This window comes from Cnephaeus nilssonii (genome assembly GCF_951640355.1).
Source record: "Cnephaeus nilssonii genome assembly, chromosome: 11".
NCBI lineage: Eukaryota > Metazoa > Chordata > Mammalia > Chiroptera > Vespertilionidae > Cnephaeus > Cnephaeus nilssonii.
Window position 1 is genome coordinate 63,428,048 of NC_137082.1, and position 20,526 is coordinate 63,448,573.

At 46.4% G+C, this 20,526-nt stretch overlaps 1 protein-coding gene across 4 annotated transcripts; it reads right to left on the minus strand.

Moving 5' to 3' along the window:
- Positions 1-164: 164 nt before the first annotated feature.
- Positions 165-16,232, minus strand: MPPE1 (metallophosphoesterase 1). 4 transcript variants are annotated; one of them, XM_079783939.1, is made up of 10 exons: positions 15,331-16,232; positions 10,320-10,715; positions 7,692-7,800; positions 5,990-6,093; positions 5,060-5,134; positions 3,357-3,465; positions 3,124-3,192; positions 2,914-3,036; positions 2,242-2,382; positions 165-1,294 (listed from the first exon to the last, which is right to left on the minus strand). In XM_079783939.1, exons 2-10 carry the CDS (start codon positions 10,598-10,600, stop codon positions 1,112-1,114), a joined length of 1,194 nt encoding a protein of 397 aa, XP_079640065.1. In that variant the 5' UTR covers positions 10,601-10,715; positions 15,331-16,232; the 3' UTR covers positions 165-1,111. The 4 variants fall into 4 exon arrangements, with proteins under 4 accessions (XP_079640065.1, XP_079640064.1, XP_079640066.1 ...); XM_079783938.1 differs by lacking the exon at positions 15,331-16,232 and adding an exon at positions 14,956-15,092; XM_079783940.1 differs by lacking the exon at positions 15,331-16,232 and adding an exon at positions 12,639-13,207.
- Positions 16,233-20,526: the final 4,294 nt, after the last annotated feature.

Consider the following 20,526-nt stretch of genomic DNA (forward strand, 5'->3'; position numbering starts at 1 on the left):
GAGAAGTGACAGCCTAGCCTACATTACTTCATTAATTTCCCTTTTAGTTTTCTAGTATTTGTTGGTATTTTAAAGTCTACTCTGTAATATAATTAGCATTTTTATAATCCTTTATAAACTTATCCAATGTTAAATACTACTAGTTTAACATGAAAGGATGACTACTTTATAGATAATCAATGCAACATTTTATTTCATTATCACCGAATTCCTGCTCCTCTCATCCTTAACTGTTTGATAAAACTCTCAGTTGAACTGAGACATATAAAGCAGAACTTATTTTCAGTTTTCATTGCACTTTCAAAGTAAAACATGAAAACTGAACAGATAAACCCCCCACAAAAAAATGAAGGCATATATTGTTACATGCTTTACTATTACTCAACAATCCTCCTGTCACTAAACTTCCTATTTAAAAGTTTGATTGAAAAAATACACACACACACACACACACACACACACACACACAACATCTGGCTTAAATTACCAAGATATTTATTTTTAAATACAAAAAGCCCTTCCTCATCCATTTTTCAAATTTATTTTCATCATTGACAGGCATTAAGTTCCAATTTAACAACTCAGTCTGCTAGAGAGAAAATTACACTGATTTTAAAACGTCTTGTAGACAATACTGTATATCCCTCCTCGTGTCATCCGTACTTTTACTTTCATTGTACAGCTTTATAACACATAGGCCTTTGAGAACAACGTCGTAGGAGGACAGAAGCAAACCCCATGCCTGTTGTGTGCACACCTAAGCCCCAGTGTGCCGCCGGGCTGCTGGCTCCCTGGAAGGAAGGCCTGTCCAGTGCATGCAAGTGATGGCGTTAATAAATAGCATTTACATATTGTGCAGATACAATCTTTGATTCCACATACATTTGAAAAAATGAGAAACCAGACTTGTCGTAGAGTCCCTGTTCCATTTCCATAGCATGAGAACAGTACAATCAGCTATTTATTCTGCAGTAATTTGCATCCATGATTTAGCATTTCTGTGATGTGCATCCAGACCGTCTTCCTGGGTCTCACCTCACATGAGCACTGCCTGCAGTTCTGTTCCTTTGGCTTTGATATCGATGACTAAAGGCAGAAAGTCTCCTGCTCTTCACACTGTCTTAAACTTTCTGAGCAGCTTATAACCAAAAAGAACAGGTGAGGCTAGAAGTCCAAGGCGAACCAGCACGAGGACCACGAGGAACCCCGCTGCTGCACAGTACGTGATCAGAACCGTGTCCTCCAAGGGAAGGTAGCACTTGGCCAGGGCGTACTCGGTGGGCGTCAAGCTGCCCTGGAAAGGAAACGAGAATGTTATGCTGCAGCGAGCGCTCCAGGCACAGCTCCCACACGACAGTCTCCTGCAAACACAGCCGCTTCCCTGGCTTGCTTAGGTGAGGCAGGGAGCGGCCCTCCTCGCCTGGGACCGAAGGAGGCCCACCTGCAGCCCACACACGCGGTGGTGAGAAGGGAAGTCAGAGGTTCCTCTACCACCTGCGAGGTACTCAGAGAGGCACAGAGACGTAGAGCAGTGGTCATCGAGGAACAGGAGTGCGAGGCTGTTTTTCATGCCTCCTGATGCTAAAATAAGCAACCTGCCGCCTAGGTATACATGTGCCAGAGGCATCTCAGTGGCTTTTATTTTTTTTGGTAGACATATTTGCTATGTGGGGTGACAGTGGGGAATGTTTTCATTTCCGACTTTGAATTTGACAACATGAGGGTTTCCCCATCTTTTTATGAAGCACAAGTACCTGGCATAAAAGCATTAGGCACGGGATGCGGCAACCCGGGGGCAAAAGAAAGGAGCTGCAACCTCGGGTGGTCCCTGATTGAAACAACCTCTTTCATCAAGGTGTGCGAGCTGCAGCCTTTTTCTGCCAGAGCTCGTGGGCCCGTGAGGACAATAAGACCAGGAAGCTGCACACAGCCAATGAAGTAATGACCCTGTTCCCTTAAAAAAGTAAACACAGGGAGTCTTATACAGAGGACACTGCCGTCCCTGAAGGATACACCGCTCTGCAAGCGGCTCCTCCCGCCGCCCCTCCGGAATCCTGGCAGGAAGTGTTCAGACGGGAGGGGGGCGGGGGGGGCAACGTATCAAGCTAAGAGTGCATGTGGGTGGGGAAGTTTATGTATGGCTTTTGTATATTTTTACAGATTGCAGCAGTTGATAGTTGATTACTGTGTTGATTTAAATACTTATGAAAGCTTTGAGACGAAAATAAATGTTCACGTTACCATGATGACACTGGGGTTGTTTCTGTTCCTCCAACTGAAAGACGGCACGCTGATCTCGGGGACCCCTGCCCCGTGGAGCACCTCGCAGCCGCTGTGCGTGTGGCCGCTCAGGACCAGGCGCGGCCGGAGCCACCACAGCAGCTGGCACAGGGGACAGCAACAGGCGGTTAGTGCTGGCCCAGCCCTCATTCCGTTAGATCCGAAATCCCTACTTCCCAGGACCGCTCTGATTTTTCCTTTACATCCTTTGGTTTGTTCAGATTCTACTCCAAGTAAGTTCAGGATCTTAGAGAGAATCTGTTCTTCTCCTCTCGGATTTCACTGTTTTTATAAATAGTTAATAAATGTATTTCATAAATGTTTACATGTTATTATCAATAACATTATATAAATATGCATTTAAGAAAGAGCATTTTTAAGTCCCTAAAAAGTCAACTCTAAGTTCCATTTACATTTCCAAATACATTTGAGTTGGTGGGAAATTTTTGAATACAGAGTAGCTGAGAATGTTATTAACTGGAAATTAGCAAATAGAAGTGGATTTACTGGGGGTGGGGTGGGAGGACCAAAACAATGACATGAAAATCTCAAATACTGCCAGAACCCTGCCCCCGCTCCCGTCCCTCCGTGGAAACTACAAGACTTCCCGCTGAGCCTGGTGAGCTGGCAAACCTTTTGTGAGGCCTCCCGAGAAAGCACGTCATAGCGCTCCTTAAAGGGGATGCCCTTCTCTTCTGGAGGCGCGGCATCCTCCCCAGAGCAGTTGGCGTCGCTTGGCCGGTAAAGCGGAAAATGCTGCCGGGATGGAGAGGAGTCAGACGTGACTTCACAGGACCCTGCGTGGCCCTGCCCAACACCTGGAGCGCTTTCTCCCCGCCTCACCTGCAGAAGGACGGGGGCCGAGGCCGGCAGCAGCTGCCCATCCCCACACTGGCCCGGGCGCTGTTCCTGCTGGTCAGAGCTCAGTCAGCGGGGTCTGGCAAGCCCAGGGTCAGGTGCACGGTAGGAAGGGGAGAGGGGGCTGAGAGACCGACAGAAGCACAAGTGCTCCGCTCGCCGTGCCCGTAGGACACGCCAGGACGGAAGGCACCCGTGCCCTGCAGATCCTCTCCTACCTCTCGGGAGCAGTTCAGCTTGTGAGAAATGTCCATGAGCTCAGCTTCTGCTTCAGAGCAAATGTTGCAGCCATCCCCTTCCAGGGCGACGCTGTTGACCATCACAAAACTGAGGCAGAGGGAGCAAGCAGAGAGTCAGGGGCTGCCCGGGTGCTGTCTTCCTGCAACATTATCCCCGTGAAATGGAACTAGGCATCCACAGGATGATGCAACTCCCAGAACAGCGTTACATCTCAACTCGACTAGTCTGTGTGTTTAGGCGGGAGTCGATATTAAGAAAACAAAATGGCATTATGGGGAGTGGAGTCCGAGACGTGGTAAAAGGATGTGTAACCCAGAACTTAGGAGAAATGCAAGCGTACAGGAGCGCTCAGGACAGATACCACTAAGCTCAGCATGTGTCCCTGGGCAAGTTCCTTAGCCTCCTGGTGCCTTCCCTGCAAAATAGGGATATAAATAGTCCACCACGCCATCGGCTTATGGTGAGAATCAAATGAAAGAATACAACAGAGTAGGGCCAGCCGCTGGAAAGTGAAGGTTAGACGTTGTTATTACCTAACGTGAACTATGGGCAATGTTCAGTGATGTCCGTGTACTCAGCAAACAGGCAGGGCTGGGGGTGGGGCTGAGATGCTGGTTAGAGTTGACTGGTATGGATAATCCCACAGCAAGTCAACTACGGTTCTCCTTGGCAACCACTTTAGTTATATTCCCTATAAACTCCCATTAAATTTGTTTTTATTTCCTACACACACAGCAACGGGGCATGAAGAAGGTACCTGTCGTAAAGCTTGCTTGAAATGTAAAGAATTTTAGAGATGAGGAGCTGACTAATCAAATGACCTAAAATATGATCGGTGTATTTAAAAAACTTCTTGAACTCTAGGCTCAGGGAGAAAAAACTGTGTCAAGTCTCCATTCTGACTCGGGAAAGGAAGCTACTAGACTCTGCCCTCCAGGCAAAGGGAGGGAACCAGGGCGTCTGTGGAGAGCCCACTGACCCCTGGTCCCTGGGGGCTTCACGCAGATCAGATCATTTGATGGGCCCCGTGAGCTGCTCTGGCCAAAGCCAACAGAGTCCTGGATGCCACGGGAAGGACATGGTCAAAACAAGGACAACTTCCTCTCCCGCCTTTTCTCTTTCCACTGGTCTGCAGCTAGAATAATGTGCATGTACCATCGGGTCCACTGTGCTCAAACAGAGACCAGAAAGGGTCAAGAGGGGGAGCTGGTGCTGATGGTCAGACGACTAGTAAAGGGTGAGGACGCTATGATCTAAAAACCAAGGCTGAGGGAAGAGGGGGATAGGCACAGAGCTGCAGAGCAGTGAGCACACTGGCCGTCAAGTCCTAGGACACCGTAACTACAGGAACATCCTTTATAAAGGGAAACAAGTAAATTTTGAACCAACAAAAAATACTGCTTTACAAAGTGGACTGGTGAAATGTATAGCATCCACAGATCGTGCTGACAGAAAGAATAAAATTCCCTCAGTGGCTAGGCAGAGTCAGAGACTAACCGATTCACTGTGGATTGTCAGGGAAAACTAGGGTGGTGACTCGGATGGGGACCATCAACGAGGATATGAGGCACCTTCCTCAGAGACTGTAAACCAGGCCCCACAGACCACGGGCCTGGCCCAGCATGGCAGTCACCCTTGAAAAAGTAAGCTGCCACGGACATAAGAATTCACAAATACTCACTTAATTCCTTTCCATGAAAACAGCCTTTCAGGGTTGAAAACTTTCTCAAATCGTTTTATTCTGTATCTGTTCATCCTACATTCAATTGTAAAAAGAAACACTTTTCAGAACAAGGCATTTTAAGATTTTCAGGGAATCTGTTCATTGATTTTTAGAGAGAGAAACATCCACATGAGAGAAAAATATCAATCGGTGGCCTCCCATATGCGCCCTGACCAGGGATCAAACCCGCAACCTAGGTACATGCCCTGACTGGGGATTGAACCTGCAGCCTTGTGATGTAGGGAACGACGCCCCAACCAACTGAGCTACACGGCCAGGGCTGGAACAAGCCATTTTAAAACCTCTTAAGAGTTATCATGGACACACACACACACACACACACACACACACACATACACATACACACACACAAAAAAAAAACCTTTCAGGATTTGAGCCTGAGCCCCTGACAAGCATGGTTAGTCCAGGGCTCCAGTTGGCCCCAGGTTATCAAGGTGCAACTCTCACCTCCGCTACTGGATAACCATCAGGCCTATGGCAAGTGACTTCCTCCCAAGGGCCTCAGCTTCCTCACTGGCACAATGAGGTGCTTAACACCGGCAGGCACATAATAAACACCATATAAATATTAGCTATTACAGTTTACCTCATCTTGTTTTCTGATTCCCAGAGAAAATAATGGGCCCTTAAAGGTAAGTTTCAATTTAGAATCACCCAAAGGCACACACAAATGATTCATCTAAGAGATCTGTTGCGGGTGTACGATGCACCAAGGCAAACATCCTGGCCCTCCTGCAGCTTACATTCCGGGGCTTACACTTTATACAGATTTCCTCCACACAGTCCAGATAAGGCTTAAGTTGTAGCAGGTTCAGAATTACAGTTAGCAAGCGTGCTCCTGTGGCAATGCTGTGGTGAACTACTTACTGGTAGTGGAAGCCAATGTCGTGGTTGCCAACAACTACCTTCAGCTGCACGTGACCTGGGTGTCTGAACATTTTCTGAAACCTCTCCACATCATCCGCCCAGGCCTGTGGGATAAAACGGTCACTGTGAGGCCCAGAGAACCTTCTCTTCTCTGTGGCTCCCCACTTTGATGGTGAGAAGTTAGTGCCCCTGTCCAAATCAGATGTCCATAAAGCTAATGTAGAACTTAGAATTGCTAATTTTATGTCAAACTTCTTTTTCCAAAACTAACTTAATATTTTAATTGTTTCATTTAATGCCAAAATTTCATTAAATGCTATCCCCATCTTAAAAAATTAACTGGCAACCCTCCACGCCCCACCCCCCAAAAAAAATATTTGGTTCATACAGCTACTTTTTTAACATCCCCTGGAGATGACACAAGGACCCAAGCTTGGGAATCACATCAGATCTGGACATGTTATAAGAACAGACGCCTAGGACATGTTAAGTAAATTCACGCGCCTCCACCAAGACAAGACAAGCATTAGCAAACGGTGGCCACAGCGGAGGAAGTGAGGCCTGATGACATGGGGAGAAACAAAATCTAACTATTAAATCTTGAGAATTATGTTCATATAGTTCTTATTTTTATTAAGCTTAAAAATATCCATTGGATAACTCTAGGATCGACAATACCTAGTTGACTAGAAATCAACTTCATCCTAAATGTTTTAAGTATGGCCCAACCTAGGGAAATATGCTGTATAGAACCCTTCGGTGCATTTACAAAGACTCCACTCCAACAAATAATATTTAGAGTTAGAATAATATAAAGTCAGAATAACAGAAAATCAGAAAAACATAAAACGTTGCCCTTACTTTGGAAAAGCAACATAGATATCCAATCTCATAACTAGTTGCTTTTTACAGATCGCATTTCCATTAGCTCATATTTAATTTTGAACTAGATTACAGCAAACATTGCAACCTATAAACACTGGGTTTCTATCATATCTGGACCAAGACTTCCTTTGTACAGCTTTTCGATTGTCCTGTGAAATACCAATGGATGTTAATATCTTCCAAAAACCATTAGTGACTAACCTTTTTTAACTAAGTAGCAAGAAGAGCTCACTTTAATATTATTAATTCCAGAAATGTAATAAGCAAGGCAGCGACAGCTAAGGGGAGAACAGCCTCTCTTACCATCACCTCAATACCCCACAGAGGCCTCGGGACCCCTGAAGGCAGAGGAGCCGCCCACTGAGCCCCCAGGGCTCCTTCCGCACCTCGCCCTCAGAAGAAAGGAAACAAGAGGACGGTAGCAAGTAACTTACGTAGCACAGTTCTTACAAGTTAGTGGCTAAATAAGAGTGTAAAGTCAAACCACATTTCACTGTGTGTTCTGTCATTTTGGTGACAACTGAAATAGCATCCATCTTGCCAATTTCCCCCTTTTGAAAGAGGTTCATGGGAATGTGATTCCAACAATGTCTGGCTAATGGGCATACTTCCTACATAGACAAATATAAGATTAGTCAACCTAACTGGAGATTGGCATTAGACACAGACCCTCATAATCTTCAAGACAAGACTATGCATTGTTAATATTAGTATTAAGCAAAACTTCCACCCCTCCCTGACATTGCTCCAAGCATTTGCGGGCTCCCTGTACGGGACGTGAGAGCAGGATGAGGGCGCCAGGACTGAAGGGTCCTACCTGAGGGGAGCTCCACTTCCCTTCATCAAAGATGTCTCCCAAAATGAAGACGACTTCCGGCTGCAACAACCACAGAGCCGTCTGGAAGGCTCTCTCCATTTGCCACTCCCTGGAGGCCAATGGAAAAAGGCATCAGGCTGTTTCCTGGGTGGAGCCCACACCTGTCTTATGGGCCATTTAAAAGGCGAACGAAATGGTCCCATTCTCCTCCTTCTCTGGCCCCATCCTCGCATTCGCATCCACTGCTCGGAAGGACCAAAGAAAGAATCCGGATTAAACGCGGGGAGCAAAGGCACCAGAGGGGAGTCAGGCTGCCCCTCCCACAGAGCAGGCCCCACACTGCACCCCGAAGCCAACACTCAGTCCTGAGCGCCCCGGGGACCTGAGGGCTCAGTGCAGCTTCCAAAGCTGCCCAGTGTAGACTGATTCTGCACAACACGGAGCAGAGGACAGCATCTGGCTTAGCTTCCACTGCGTGAGGGGACCCCCACTTCCTGCCCTCAGAGCTGGGGAGAGACTGAGAGAAGCACACTCGCCAGCATCACCTTCAGGTGAACAAGTGAAAGTCCAGAGCCTGGAGCTGGAACCCGACAAGCAATGGCTTAGCACCCCTGCTCCACCCACGGACCAGCTGTGACGCTTTGAGAATGTTGCCTCCTCTCTCTGGTTCCTAGCTTCTTCGTCGGTAAATGAAGATAACAGAAACCTACTTTCACGGGGTAGTTACAGGATTAAGTGAGGAAGTATTTGTAAAGGGCTGGCACAGCGCAGGTGTTCAAAATGTCAGTGCTTTCTCAACCCCGCCTCTCTCCTCCCTAACCAACTGTGTCATTGTCCTAAAGATCCCAATTCTTCCCTCCTTTTTACAGCATCTCTCCTGGCTGCTTCCGCCCTGCTAAGGAGGACTGTGCGTCCCGGGCATATACACAGGGGACAGTAACTTTTGGTCAGAGGAGACTTTTCAGGCCCCTTGTAAACTGCTGCATGGTACAGCTTCACTCAAGATACCTCTCAAAATACATTCCTCAGCTTTTCTTGACTTAATGTTAGTTGCCCTGGAGAAGAAAGCATCTAGAAGCAGCCACAGCAACAGAACAAAGAAGGCTACTTGGGGGACTGAGCATAAATGAAGCACAATTTGTAAGACCCAAACAAAGCCAAAGAAGCTCAGTCTCTTCCTGGCCTTCTCTAGGTCATGCCTCTTATGGCTTAAAACTAGGAGTAAAAAGTATAGCAGCCCCTCCATCTGCCCTTGTCTTCTTCACCCACCCCTGGGGACATCACACATCTTCCCCTGCCATCCAACGTAAGGCTCACTTATATCCAAAGCACTCTGAGGCCATTGCTGTTTGCAAGAATAGACACCTATTCAGCGAGACACAAATGAAGCCGTGGTAAGGAAAAGGGGTCAGCTTGCAGGTCACAGGGATGAGAAGGGAGCTCTGCTGACCGGTGGTCGGAAGCCCCCCTCCGTCACCTTTGGTGGGCATTGTTCAAAGTAGCCAAGAGATGGAAGCAACCCAAAAGTCCATCGACGGGTGAGTGGATAAACAAACTGTGGTGGAAACCTACCGTGGAATATTATTCAGCCTTAAAAAGGAGGGGAATTTTGACACATGCTATAACATAGATGAACCTTGAAGACATTATGCTAAGTGAAATAAGCCAGTCACAAACGGACAATTACAATTACACTTATATAAATATAAGTTTAAGCCCTGGTGGGGTGGTTCAGTTGGTTGGAACGTCGTCCCATACACCAAAAGGTTGTGTCAATTCCTGGTCAGGGCATATACCGAGGTTACAGGTTTGATCCCCAGTCAGGACAAGTATAGGAGGCAATCGGTTAATGATTCTCTCTCTACATGGATATCTCTCTTTCTCTCTCTCTCTCTCTCTCTCTCTCTCTCTCTCTCTCTCTCTCTCTCTCCCCCCCTCTCTGTCCCCGCCCCGCCCCCTTCCTATGTCTCTAAATGTCTCTAAAGCTGAATAAAAACAGATTGTCGGGTGAGGATTTTAACAAAAGATGTTTAAGATGATGACTTTCATGTCATGTGTATTTCACCACCATTAAAATTTCTTAAAAGCCTTCTATGGGGAAACAGACAGCGCTGGGCAGGTCTAAGGTGGAGACAGGAGTTGATCCTCCCCCAGGGAGGCAGCCACAGCCGCTCTGCTCCTCCTGCTGCCAGAGTGGACCAAAACCAAGCGAGCTCAAAACACACTCCAGTGCCCGTGAGAGGGTCTGCCCCGCCCAGGAGAAAGGGAAACCTACCTTTGCTGACCACAGCCATGCGCTGGGCATTGCTGTGGGCATTTTCCTCACACAGCCTGTGGCATTCTCATGTTAACCCAGTTACAAACAAGGAGGCAGAGACAGGCTCAGGGAGCCCCAGTAACTTGTCCCAAGTCATGAGACTCAGACCCAGACCTCCCTTCCAAATTCTGGGTCCTTGGATATAACAGATGCTCAGTACATAGTAAGTTCAAGGAGAAGTCAACTGCCCCATGTTTTCCTTTGAGAGGAAAACATTGAGTATCCTGAAGCCATTAAGCCTGGCCCGTGGGGAGAGCACGATACCTTTTTGCCTACAGAATTTCAGAAAGATTCCTGATGTTAGCTCCTACCTCCGTAACTTGTCTAGCCAGTGGCCTCTTATTTCCCCAAGCAAGTGGGTATCAGCCAAAAACATGGCTTTCAGGACAGGTTCGAGAGTCTCTTGTTCCCGGTCATGGGCTGGAGTTTTCACCTCGGGCCAATTACACCGAAGGATCACTAAGTAATAGATGAAAAATTCACAAAACAGAAGCACGGAACAGACAAAAGCTATGAGTTTCAACAGCAAGAAACTCCTTCTCTTCATCAGATGAAAATTCAGCCTTCCAAACCCAAATCGGATAGCAGCCATTTCTCCGGCCCAGGAGCTGCAAGCAACCACGACTCAGATCCATCAAGGATTCACCACGAGGAAAGTGTCGAGTCCCTGGGAAGGTGCAGATGATGTCCAGGTCTTAGCCATGAACCTACAGGGAAAAGGGAAAGGATTGGTTTGTGGTTCTGTATTAAGAACTATGGAGTGCTTGGCCGGTTTGGCTCAGTGGACAGAGCATCGGCCTGCAGACTGAAGGGTCCCGGGTTCGATTCCCGTCAAGGACACATGCCCAGGTTGCCGGAGGCAGCTGATCAATGATTCTCTTTCATCATTGATGTTTCTATCTCTCCCTCTCCCTTCCTCTCTGAAATCAATAAAAAAAAAATTTTTTTTCATGAACTAAGGAGTCACAGAATTCGATCTACATTCCCAACTGAACAAATTGTCCTCTACTCTTACTATGATAATATGCTTGATTACTGATAACCAGGTAGACCAGATAACACTATTAGAATTGCAGCCCACTTGGCTGATAAAACTTTACCACTACTTTGGAAATCATTAAACGAAAATCAATCAGATGGATGCTTTAGATAGCAGACATAATAGGGAAAGTCCTCAAATATTATTGAAGTGTAATTTGACTCCTAAAAGGAGTCACCCCTCCAGGACCTTAAACCAATAGGTCATAAGCCCTTTGTAACGTGTCGGTGTGAATTCATCATTTTTCTACACTCTTTTCCACACACAAAAAAAGTGATTATTCACACACAGTGTACTTCAGAGATCCAAGCAATGCCTTTCCCTCGCTCTGGGCTCAAGGGACAGAATCCGACAGAGCAATCATCTCCGAATACTGCGTTCAGATTATATATACTTTCACAATATGGGCTTTTCATCTGCATATTAGCCTTGAAACTCTGGGTGGCCTTCTGTAATAAGACATTTATGCGCAATGGTTCTCTATGGGAAACTTTAGAATGTTTATGGATGCATCTGAGTCATAGATGGACTTTGCATCCTATAAAGAAAGTATTGCCGAACCCGGTTTGGCTCAGTGGATAGAGCGTCGGCCTGTGGACTGAAGGGTCCCAGGTTCAATTCCAGTCAAGGGCATGTACCTTGGTTGCGGCCACATCCCCAGTAGGGGGTGTGCAGGAGGCAGCTGGTCGATGTTTCTCTCTCATCGATGTTTCTGGCTCTCTATCCCTCTCCCTTCTTCTCTGTAAAAAATCAATAAAATATATTTTTTTAAAATGATAAAATATATATAAGAAAGCATCTATTTTTGACACCTCTGATGAGAAAGGTTAATAAAAGGATGGCCTGAGGTAGGATATAAGAGGTGGCATTTTACTGAAGGTTCCTCAGCTAATGCTCAAGACAAACATTTAATGGATGGTAACCTGGAGGCTACAGAGCACTCCAGCTCTGCGAACGGCGCCAGAAGTCTGGGCAAAAGTAAGAGAATAAATCTTAAGCGTTGTCACCACATCAAAAAAGCTAACTATGTGAGATGATGGATGTGTTAATTAACTCAATTGTGGTAATCATTTCACAATCTCAAATCATCACGTAGTATTTATATATATATATATATATATATATATATATATATATATATATAGGGCGTAATATCACAGGAAGGTCATGGTATCCTGCCCCCCGTGAGGAGTAAGCCCAAGTTGCTGTTGAATGTGTTTATTGCAAAGGAGCCATTCTTTAGGCACTTTGCTCTCTCCACATCCAAATCACGTAGTATTTTTAAATATACACAATTTTATTTGTCAATTATCCCTCAATGTAGCTGGGCAAAAATTAAAAAGAAACTAAAAATGGGCCAAAGACATTAACAGACACCTTCCCAAATAAGCATATGAAAAGATGTTCCACATTATATGTCATCGGGGAAAGGTAAATTAAAATAAGATGTCACTACATAGCTATTAGAATGGCCCAAATCCAAAAGACTGGCATCATCAACTCTCATTTGTTTGTAGTGGGAATGCAAAATGGTACAGCCACTTTGGAACACAATTTGGGCAGTTTCTTATAAAACTAAACAAACACTTACCCTTTGACCCAGCAATTGTGCTGCTTGATATTTACCCAAATGAGTTTAAAGCTTATATCCACACAAAAACCTGCACACATATTTATAGCAGGTTTATTCATAATTGCCAAAACTTGGAAGCAACCAAGATGTCCTTTAGCAGGTGAATGGATAAACGGTTATATCCAGACAATGAACTATTATTCAGTGCTAAAAATAAAAAATAAAAAAATAAATGAGCTATGAAGCCATTACAGAAGCATGGAAGGCCCTTAAATACACATTACTCAGGAAAAGAAGCTAATGCGAAAGCCTGCATACTGTATGGTTCCTCCTATATGACATTCTGGAAAAAGAAAGACTATGAAAACAGTAAAACGATCAGTGAATGCCAGGGATTGGGGGCAGGGGTAGGGGATTGGGAGGGAAGGGAGAGGGATGAACAGGTAGAATGCAAAGTGCAAAGTATTTGAAGAATGATAGTGTAACAGTGGATATACATTGTTATAATAGTCATTATACATTGTTAAAACCACAGAAGGTAGCCCAGCCGGTGTGGCTCACATGGATTTCTCTCTCCCTTCCTCTCTCCAAACATGTCCTCAGGTGAGGATTTTTTTTTTTTTTAAGTGGAAAAGGCATCACTTCTTAGAAGGTACATGACTGCTGCTGGGTGGCACAGAGACAGTGAACCTAACCAACAATTAAAGTAAAAAAAAAAACTGAGAAGCACGTAGCTAAAGAAAAATGACTGCCCTAACCGGTTTGGCTCAGTGGATAGAGCGTCGGCCTGTGGACTGAAGGGTCCCAGGTTGGATTCCGGTCAAGGGCATGTACCTTGGTTGCAGGTACATCCCCAGTAGGGGGTGTGCAGGAGGCAGCTCATCGATGTTTCTAACTCTCTATCTCTCTCCCTTCCTCTCTGTAAAAAATCAATAAAATAGCCCAAACTGGTTTGGCTCAGTGGATAGAGCATTGGCCTGCGGACTGAAGGGTCCCAGGTTCGATTCCGGTCAAGGGCATGTACCTTGGTTGCGGGCACATCCCCAGTAGGGGGTGTGCAGGAGGCAGCTGATCGATGTTTCTCTCTCATCGATGTTTCTAACTCTCTATCCCTCTCCCTTCCTCTCTGTAAAAAATCAATAAAATATATTTTTTAAAAAAGAGAAAGAAAAATGACTGATATTATGCTATTGTTCAAGAATGGGTCTTTTGAATTGTATATAGAGAGAATACTGTATGTATTTTTTTTACAGGATGGGGCAAAAGTAGGTTTACAGTTGTTCATATGAAAAATAATCCTATAAATAATAATATAAGAATAAACTGTTGCCGAAACCGGTTTGGCTCAGTGGATAGAGCGTCGGTCTGCGGACTGAAGGGTCCCAGGTTCGATTCCGGTCAAGGGCACGTGCCTTCGTTGTGGGCACATCCCCAGTGGGGGGTGTGTAGGAGGCAGCTGGTCGATGTTTCTCTCTCATTGATGTTTCTAACTCTGTCCCTCTCCCTTCCTCTCTGTAAAAAATCAATAAAATATATTTTTCTTTAAAAAAATAAACTGTTTTCCATTCTCAGGACTGTAAACCTAATTTTCCCCCACCCTGTAATTACAGCATTGTTCTATACTGCCCAACACGTAAGAATAGTAGCTGCAATCTATATTAGAGAGCAAAATATTTTATCCATTGACTGATTTTTTAACTTCAAAATTGTTGAATATTTAAATTCCTTCCCTCCCCCACTCCAAAGCACTAAAAAAAAATGTTTACATTCTGGCCGGTGTGGCTCAGTTGGTTGCGCTTCCTCCAGTGCACAAAGCAGTTGCTGCTTTGATTGCGGTCTGGGCACATGCCTGGGATAAGGGCTCAATCCCCATAGGGGACGTGCAGGAGGCAGCCATCCGCGTTTCTCTCCCTCTCCCTCTCCCTCTCCCTCTCCCTCTCCCTCTCCCTCTCCCTCTCTCTAAAAATCAATTAAAAGATATTTTTTAAATGTTTACTCTGCACCGGCCTGTAATTTTTTTCGTGTTTGCTGGTTATCTTAAATATATTATTACCACAATGTCGTCAAGGGTTATTTGTGGTTAAAATTTCTATCTTAAATGGTATTTTAAAACAAAAGTTTTTTCTATCTATATCGTCCACTAAGAAGTGAGAAACCCCTACGATTTAATAACACGGGCCTTACTTAAGTAATAGTGATTTCCCAGCAAATAGCTGTTTCCTTTTCCAATAGGTTAACTTGCAATCTTAAAAGGGCAGGGAGGTTCCAGCTTGCAGAAACAAGAAATAGCAATTAGCCTAGAAGCATAAATATTATAACACGGTTACAAGGATACCTGTACAATGCCCCTGGCACTGGCGCTCAGCACGACCCAGCGCATGCAGATCGGAAAGCAAAGCACCCCAGGCGAGCCGGACCCCACGTTTCCCGGGTCCTCTGCAACCCGCCGCGCATCCTCGATGCTTCCTGTTCCGCATCGTGGCCGGGCGAGTCACGGTCGCCCTGGAACCCCGCCCCTGCGACCTCAGTCAGGCGGAAAAGCCCCGAGTTGCCCCGCCCCGCCCGCCCGGCACCCCCGTTCTGGAACTGGGGCTCCGGGAGCCCGCGGGCGATGCAGACAGAGCCGGCTGGTCTGCGACCCCGGCAAGGGAAGCACAGTCCGGGCTCCTTGGCTACTCCAACAATAGATCCACAGAAAAACAACACGTACTCGTGGCTGCACCTTCCTCAACCACGGGTCCCCGGGGCCATCCTTAAATGTCTTCTAGACTGAGTCGCTCATCGGAACCCCTGGGAAGTCGCTGCAAACGGGTGCAGGCCTGGGACAAGAGCTTCACCCCAGAAAAGCGTGGGGAGCGCACGGAAGAGAAGACACTTGGGCACGGAAAGGCCGCTAGGACGCAAGATTGCCTCCGGCCAGGCCGGGCAACGGCGGGCTGGGGGCTGCCACGCGCTCGGTCCCCCTGATCTTGCAAGGCAGCCGCGGAGGCTTGAGCGATCCTTTCTTGAATGTACGGCCTCGGCTCGGACCCGAGCGGTGGGCTCCCGCGGGCAGTGCGCTCCGCCCTCCGCGTCTAGCCGAGCCGCGCTCCCTGCGCTCCCGGCAGAGCCCCAGCAGGCCGGCTCGGCGGGCTGAGAACCACCCGCGGCCCAAGGCGCACCTGGCGGACTGTGTGCGGGTCCCCGGAGCAGCCCCCTCGGGGAAGCGAGCTGCCCTGGCCTCATTGTGGCGTGGTCCCTCGGATTGCTGGCTCCCTCTGGAGCGGATCGCGGGAAGCGAGCTGCCCTGGCCTCATTGTGGCGTGGTCCCTCGGATTGCTGGCTCCCTCTGCCTTCCGCCCTCTAGACCGCGCTCCAGGAGGACCTACACTGTGTCTTTTCATCTTCGGCTTCAGGGCCTGGCCCAGTGCCTTCAAGAAAAGTGTGATGACTCGAGGAGACGGTCACAGGGACTATCCTGGGGTTTCTTTCTGTTTTCCTTTAACTCATGTTACTAATGTTGTAACAGTATAGCATAGCCCCGTCTACTCTTCAAAGTCCTTTCACATTCATTATCTCAAAATAATCCTCAAAATAAGCCTTACTGTAAGTCAGCAGGAATCTTTCGCCCGTGTTACAAGAAGGAAACTCCAGGTCAGAGCAGTCATTCAGAGAGCCTTCCAACCAACCAGGCCTGGCATGTTTTTGCAAATCTATGAGTATAGTTAATGTCCTGAGACGTGATATGAGAAAATCATGTAGAAAGCAACCAGCGAAACGCCTGATAGATGGTGAGTAAACAGTAAAAGGTAATTACTTTATTAATTAAGAATATTGTAGCCAAAGCCGGTTTGGCTCAGTGGATAGAGCGTCGGCCTGCGGACTGAAAGGTCCCAGGTTCGATTCCGGTCAAGGGCATGTACCTTGGTTGCGGGCACATCCCCAGTAGGGGTTGTGCAAGAGGCAGCTAATCGATGTTTCTAACTCTCTATCCCTCTCTCTTCCTCTCTGTAAAAAATCAATAAAATATATTTTTTTAAAAAAAAAGAATATTGTAATATTTTCATATATGTCCAGACGAACAATGTTAACATCACCCAACCTGGGGCAACCAGACTCGATATGCACATTGATAGGCAATAGGCAGTATGCAGCCTCACTTCTAATGTCTTCCCATGAACTGGAAAAGAAAAGGAAAAAGGTAAACCCAGTTAAGCCTATAATTAACGACAAGCTTAAGGAAATGTAGTAGCCAAATGAGCCTATTATGGTACACCACCAAGAAGCAGTCAGCCGATCCAGAACGTGGGAAACTCTACAGACCCAATGACCCAGTTTCTTCACTCAATAAATAAATAGCCTCAGAAGCAAAGGAAGGAGGATGGAGGAGATCTGTTATAAAGCAGGCTTTAGAGACACACACATTAGCCAAATGCAGTTTGTGGGCCTTATTTGGGTTATAATTAAGACAAGCTAGTTTTTAAAAAGAAAAGAAACATTTTTTAAAAGCCTGGGGCACTTGGACATGGAACGGATACTAGGTAACACTAAAGAATGGCAATTTTGCTATAATCTCTTGTGGTCATGGGTTTTGTTTGTTTTTTGAAGATTAGGGAAACATACTAAAGTGTTTACAGGCAAATTATATGATTTCTAAAATTTGTTTTAATACTGCAGGGAAAAAATAGGAGAAAAAACAATATTAGCAGAATGTTGTTAACATATGTGGGTTTGTTTGTTTGTTTGTTTGTTTGTTTTGCTTGAACTAAGCCTTGAAGGAGAAAGGAGTTTCCCGGATATAGGGAAAGAATGTGGAGCAGGAAGAACATTCCAGACCAAACTGGAAGCTTGTGATATGCCTGGAGACAATGGTACTTGTGGGCATGTGGGAAGACACTGGAAATGAGGTGAGGCCAAAGCAAGAGACGCCTTCAAGTTTATTCTGAGGACATGGAATTTATTCATAAAGCAATGGGATGCCCCTGGGGAATTTTAATTAGCCAGCGGCAGGATTAGCTCTTTTGACTGCAGAGTGCACAGGTGAGGATTGGAGCCCAGTGAAAAGATGTGGCCACGAGGCAGAGTGGGTGGTCCCTGGACACGGGCAGTGGGTGGGGGTGGGGAATCCAAAGAACTTGTTGAGGCTGTGGGGGTGCGTGAAAATCGGTACCACCACTTTGAAGGGAGATATGTCACTATCTATTAAAACCAAAAAAAGGGGACATCTATGACTCAGAAATGCCACTTATGGTTACCTACCCTAAGAAGAATATTTGTTCAGCGTTGTTTGTTTAAAAGAATCGGACCAACATGTTCATCGGTAGAGAACTAGATAGAGAATATGACATTAAGAGGAATGCGCAGCACCTCTGTATAACAAAATAGTTCTGTCTCCAACACGTTCTGTTGTCACCAGTGGTGTTGGCAGCGAAATTGGACCTCAATTCTTGAGTTCAGCAAAGAAAGAATTCAGAGCTCAGAAATCAAATGGTAAGAGAAAGTTTATTTAAAGTTATAGATGTAGTAGAAGTGAGCCAGATGGGCAGTGTAAGCTCAGGAAACAAGTTACAGAGGCAAAAGAAGGGCCCTTGGAGCTTAGGAGAGAGACAGGCAAAGGTACCTCACCTGGGGGGGGGGGGGGGGGGGCGCGGAAGGGAAGGTGAGGAGGGGGAAGGGAGAGGGAGAGGGAGAGGCGTGAGCGTGCTCCCTGGAGGGACAGCACACCAAAATGATGATAAAGTTGAAGCAAAATGTTGTTTGGTAAAATAATGGTCCCCCAAGATGTCCCCATCCTAACCTCTGGACCTGTGAATAAGTCACCTTAAAATGGCAAAGGGGACTTTGTGCCTGTGCTGAAGGTCCAGGACCTTGAGAGGAGATTATTCTGGATTATCCCAGTGGGTCCAATTTCATCACTTGGGTCCTTACAAGCTGAGAAACTTTCCCAGCTCTTTCAGAGTCAGCAGGAGCACAGAGCAAATCGAGTCCACCTCTGGGCAGGGTCTGGCGAGGGTCCACGAGTGGGAACGGAGAAGGCCAGGCTGAGGCCAGCCAGCCAGACCCCCACACAGGGAGGGTGCTCTCAGGGGAGGGTGGGGGCAGAGAGGAGTGCAGATGTGGGGCCAAGAGCTGGGGTTCGGGGGCAGTAGGAATCCAGCTGGGAGTATAGAGTTCAGGGGCTCAGTATTTCTGCAGGCTAAATAGTGGTCAAATAAATAGTTGGTATTGTTAACAAGTCATCAGGGCCATGTTGTGAACCTCCAGGCCAGGTCCTTGATTGGCCCTTTCTGTCTCTTTAGGGAGCGGAGGGCCCAACAACATGGCTACTAACAGGGTTTCCTGAGCCCAGCACCCAAGACCATAGATGACCGAGTTACTTGCCAGTTGTCTTTCCTCAGTGCATATCATAGTCTTGCCATGATTTTGAAGCCTGGGAAGTTTGCCAATAGGAGACTATACATAGAACTATTTAACTTGTGGTGTTTGTTCTGGATGCATTAGCAGAGTCTCAAATCATTTTTTTAATGTATTTTATTGATATTTTTACAGAGAGGAAGGGAGAGGGATAGAGAGTTAGAAACATCGATGAGAGAGAAACATCAATCAGCTGCCTCCTGCACACCCCCTACTGGGGATGTGCCCACAACCAAGGTACATGCCCTTGACTGGAATCAAACCTGGGACCCTTGAGTCCAAAGGCCGATGCTCTATCCACTGAGCCAAACGGGTTAGGGCTCAAATCATTTCTTTTTAATTAAGGGGAGCGGGGTCGGGGGGAGAGAAAGGGGAGGGAGAGAGAGAAGAAGAAGAAGAAGGAGAGAGGGAGGGAGGGAGGGAGGGAGGAGGGAAGGGGAGAGGGAAGGAGGGAGAGAGAAAGAGGGGAAGGAAGGAAGGAAGGAAGGAAGGAAGGAAGGAAGGAAGGAAGGAAGGAAGGAAGGAAGGAAGGAAGGAAGGAAGGAAGGAGGGAGGGAGGGAGGGAGGGAGGGAGGGAGGGAGGGAGGGAGGGAGGGAGGGAGGAAGGAAGGAAGGAAGGAAGGAAGGAAGGAAGGAAGGAAGGAAGGAGAGGGTGGGAGGAAGGAAAGGAGATGGTTTGGGGGAAACACTTGCATACACCACTATGATTGCTCTGAAGAAATTAGCTGGTTTCCAGCTATAACTACTGTCTTAGCCCCTCCTTAGGACATCCTTTGGGGGTAAGAACAGGCAATGGCTGGGATAACTCGGCATATTTTGAGTTAAAATTATTTTTACCTCCAGGATAAATTATACTTTGCTTTATCTGAAACATAATCTAAAAGACAGAGTGTCTCAAGGTATGTAATTGTCACTCAGAAATATTAAAGCTGATGAGGTAGTGAACTAACTGGACTCGGGCCAATTACTTCACGAAGGACTGGGACTCTCACTATCCCCAGCAGATGGCGCAAGCTGCCCTCTGCTGTGATGAGACCTCACAGGGGGACCCGGTTAGTATCCAAAAGGGTTTCTCTTCACATGGTGACTGGCCAGGTCAGGGGCTAGGTGAGGAAAGAAATTGCTCAGTGGGATTCCAGGAGACGCTAAGTAGGAAAGACAAAATCTGGAGGCTTTTTAATTTATTACTCATGTTAAACTGTTTAAACACGTACATTGACCTCAACAATAATATTATTTCATTCACGTTATTTGGGGCTTTGAAAAAAATTAAGAATTCTTCCAGGACAGAGTTTTAGGTTAAGTCCTAAAGGACAACAAAGTACCAAGAATTCGAACACCTGAAAAAGGTTTTATTATCTGGTAGGATAATTGGTGAAGGGCTAATAGTGGACAAAGCTTTCCTATAACAAAGAATAAACCAATTCTGGCCCTCGCTGGTTTGGCTCAGTGGATGGAGTGCTGGCCCACAGACTGAAGGGTCCTGAGTTCGATTCTGGTCAAGGGCACATAC

What these genes read in the sequence shown, in the direction of transcription:
- MPPE1 (XM_079783939.1), bottom strand. Translation starts at nt 10,600, where the DNA reads ATGGCTGCTATCCGATTTGGGTTTGGAAGGCTGAATTTTCATCTGATG. An exon ending in TGGCTAGACAAGTTACGGAG is followed by an intron (nt 7,801 to 10,319) that starts GTAGGAGCTAAC and finishes ATTGGCCTCCAG; the next exon opens with GGAGTGGCAAATGGAGAGAG. An exon ending in CTCGGGAGGCCTCACAAAAG is followed by an intron (nt 2,383 to 2,913) that starts GTTTGCCAGCTC and finishes CCCCTGTGCCAG; the next exon opens with CTGCTGTGGTGGCTCCGGCC.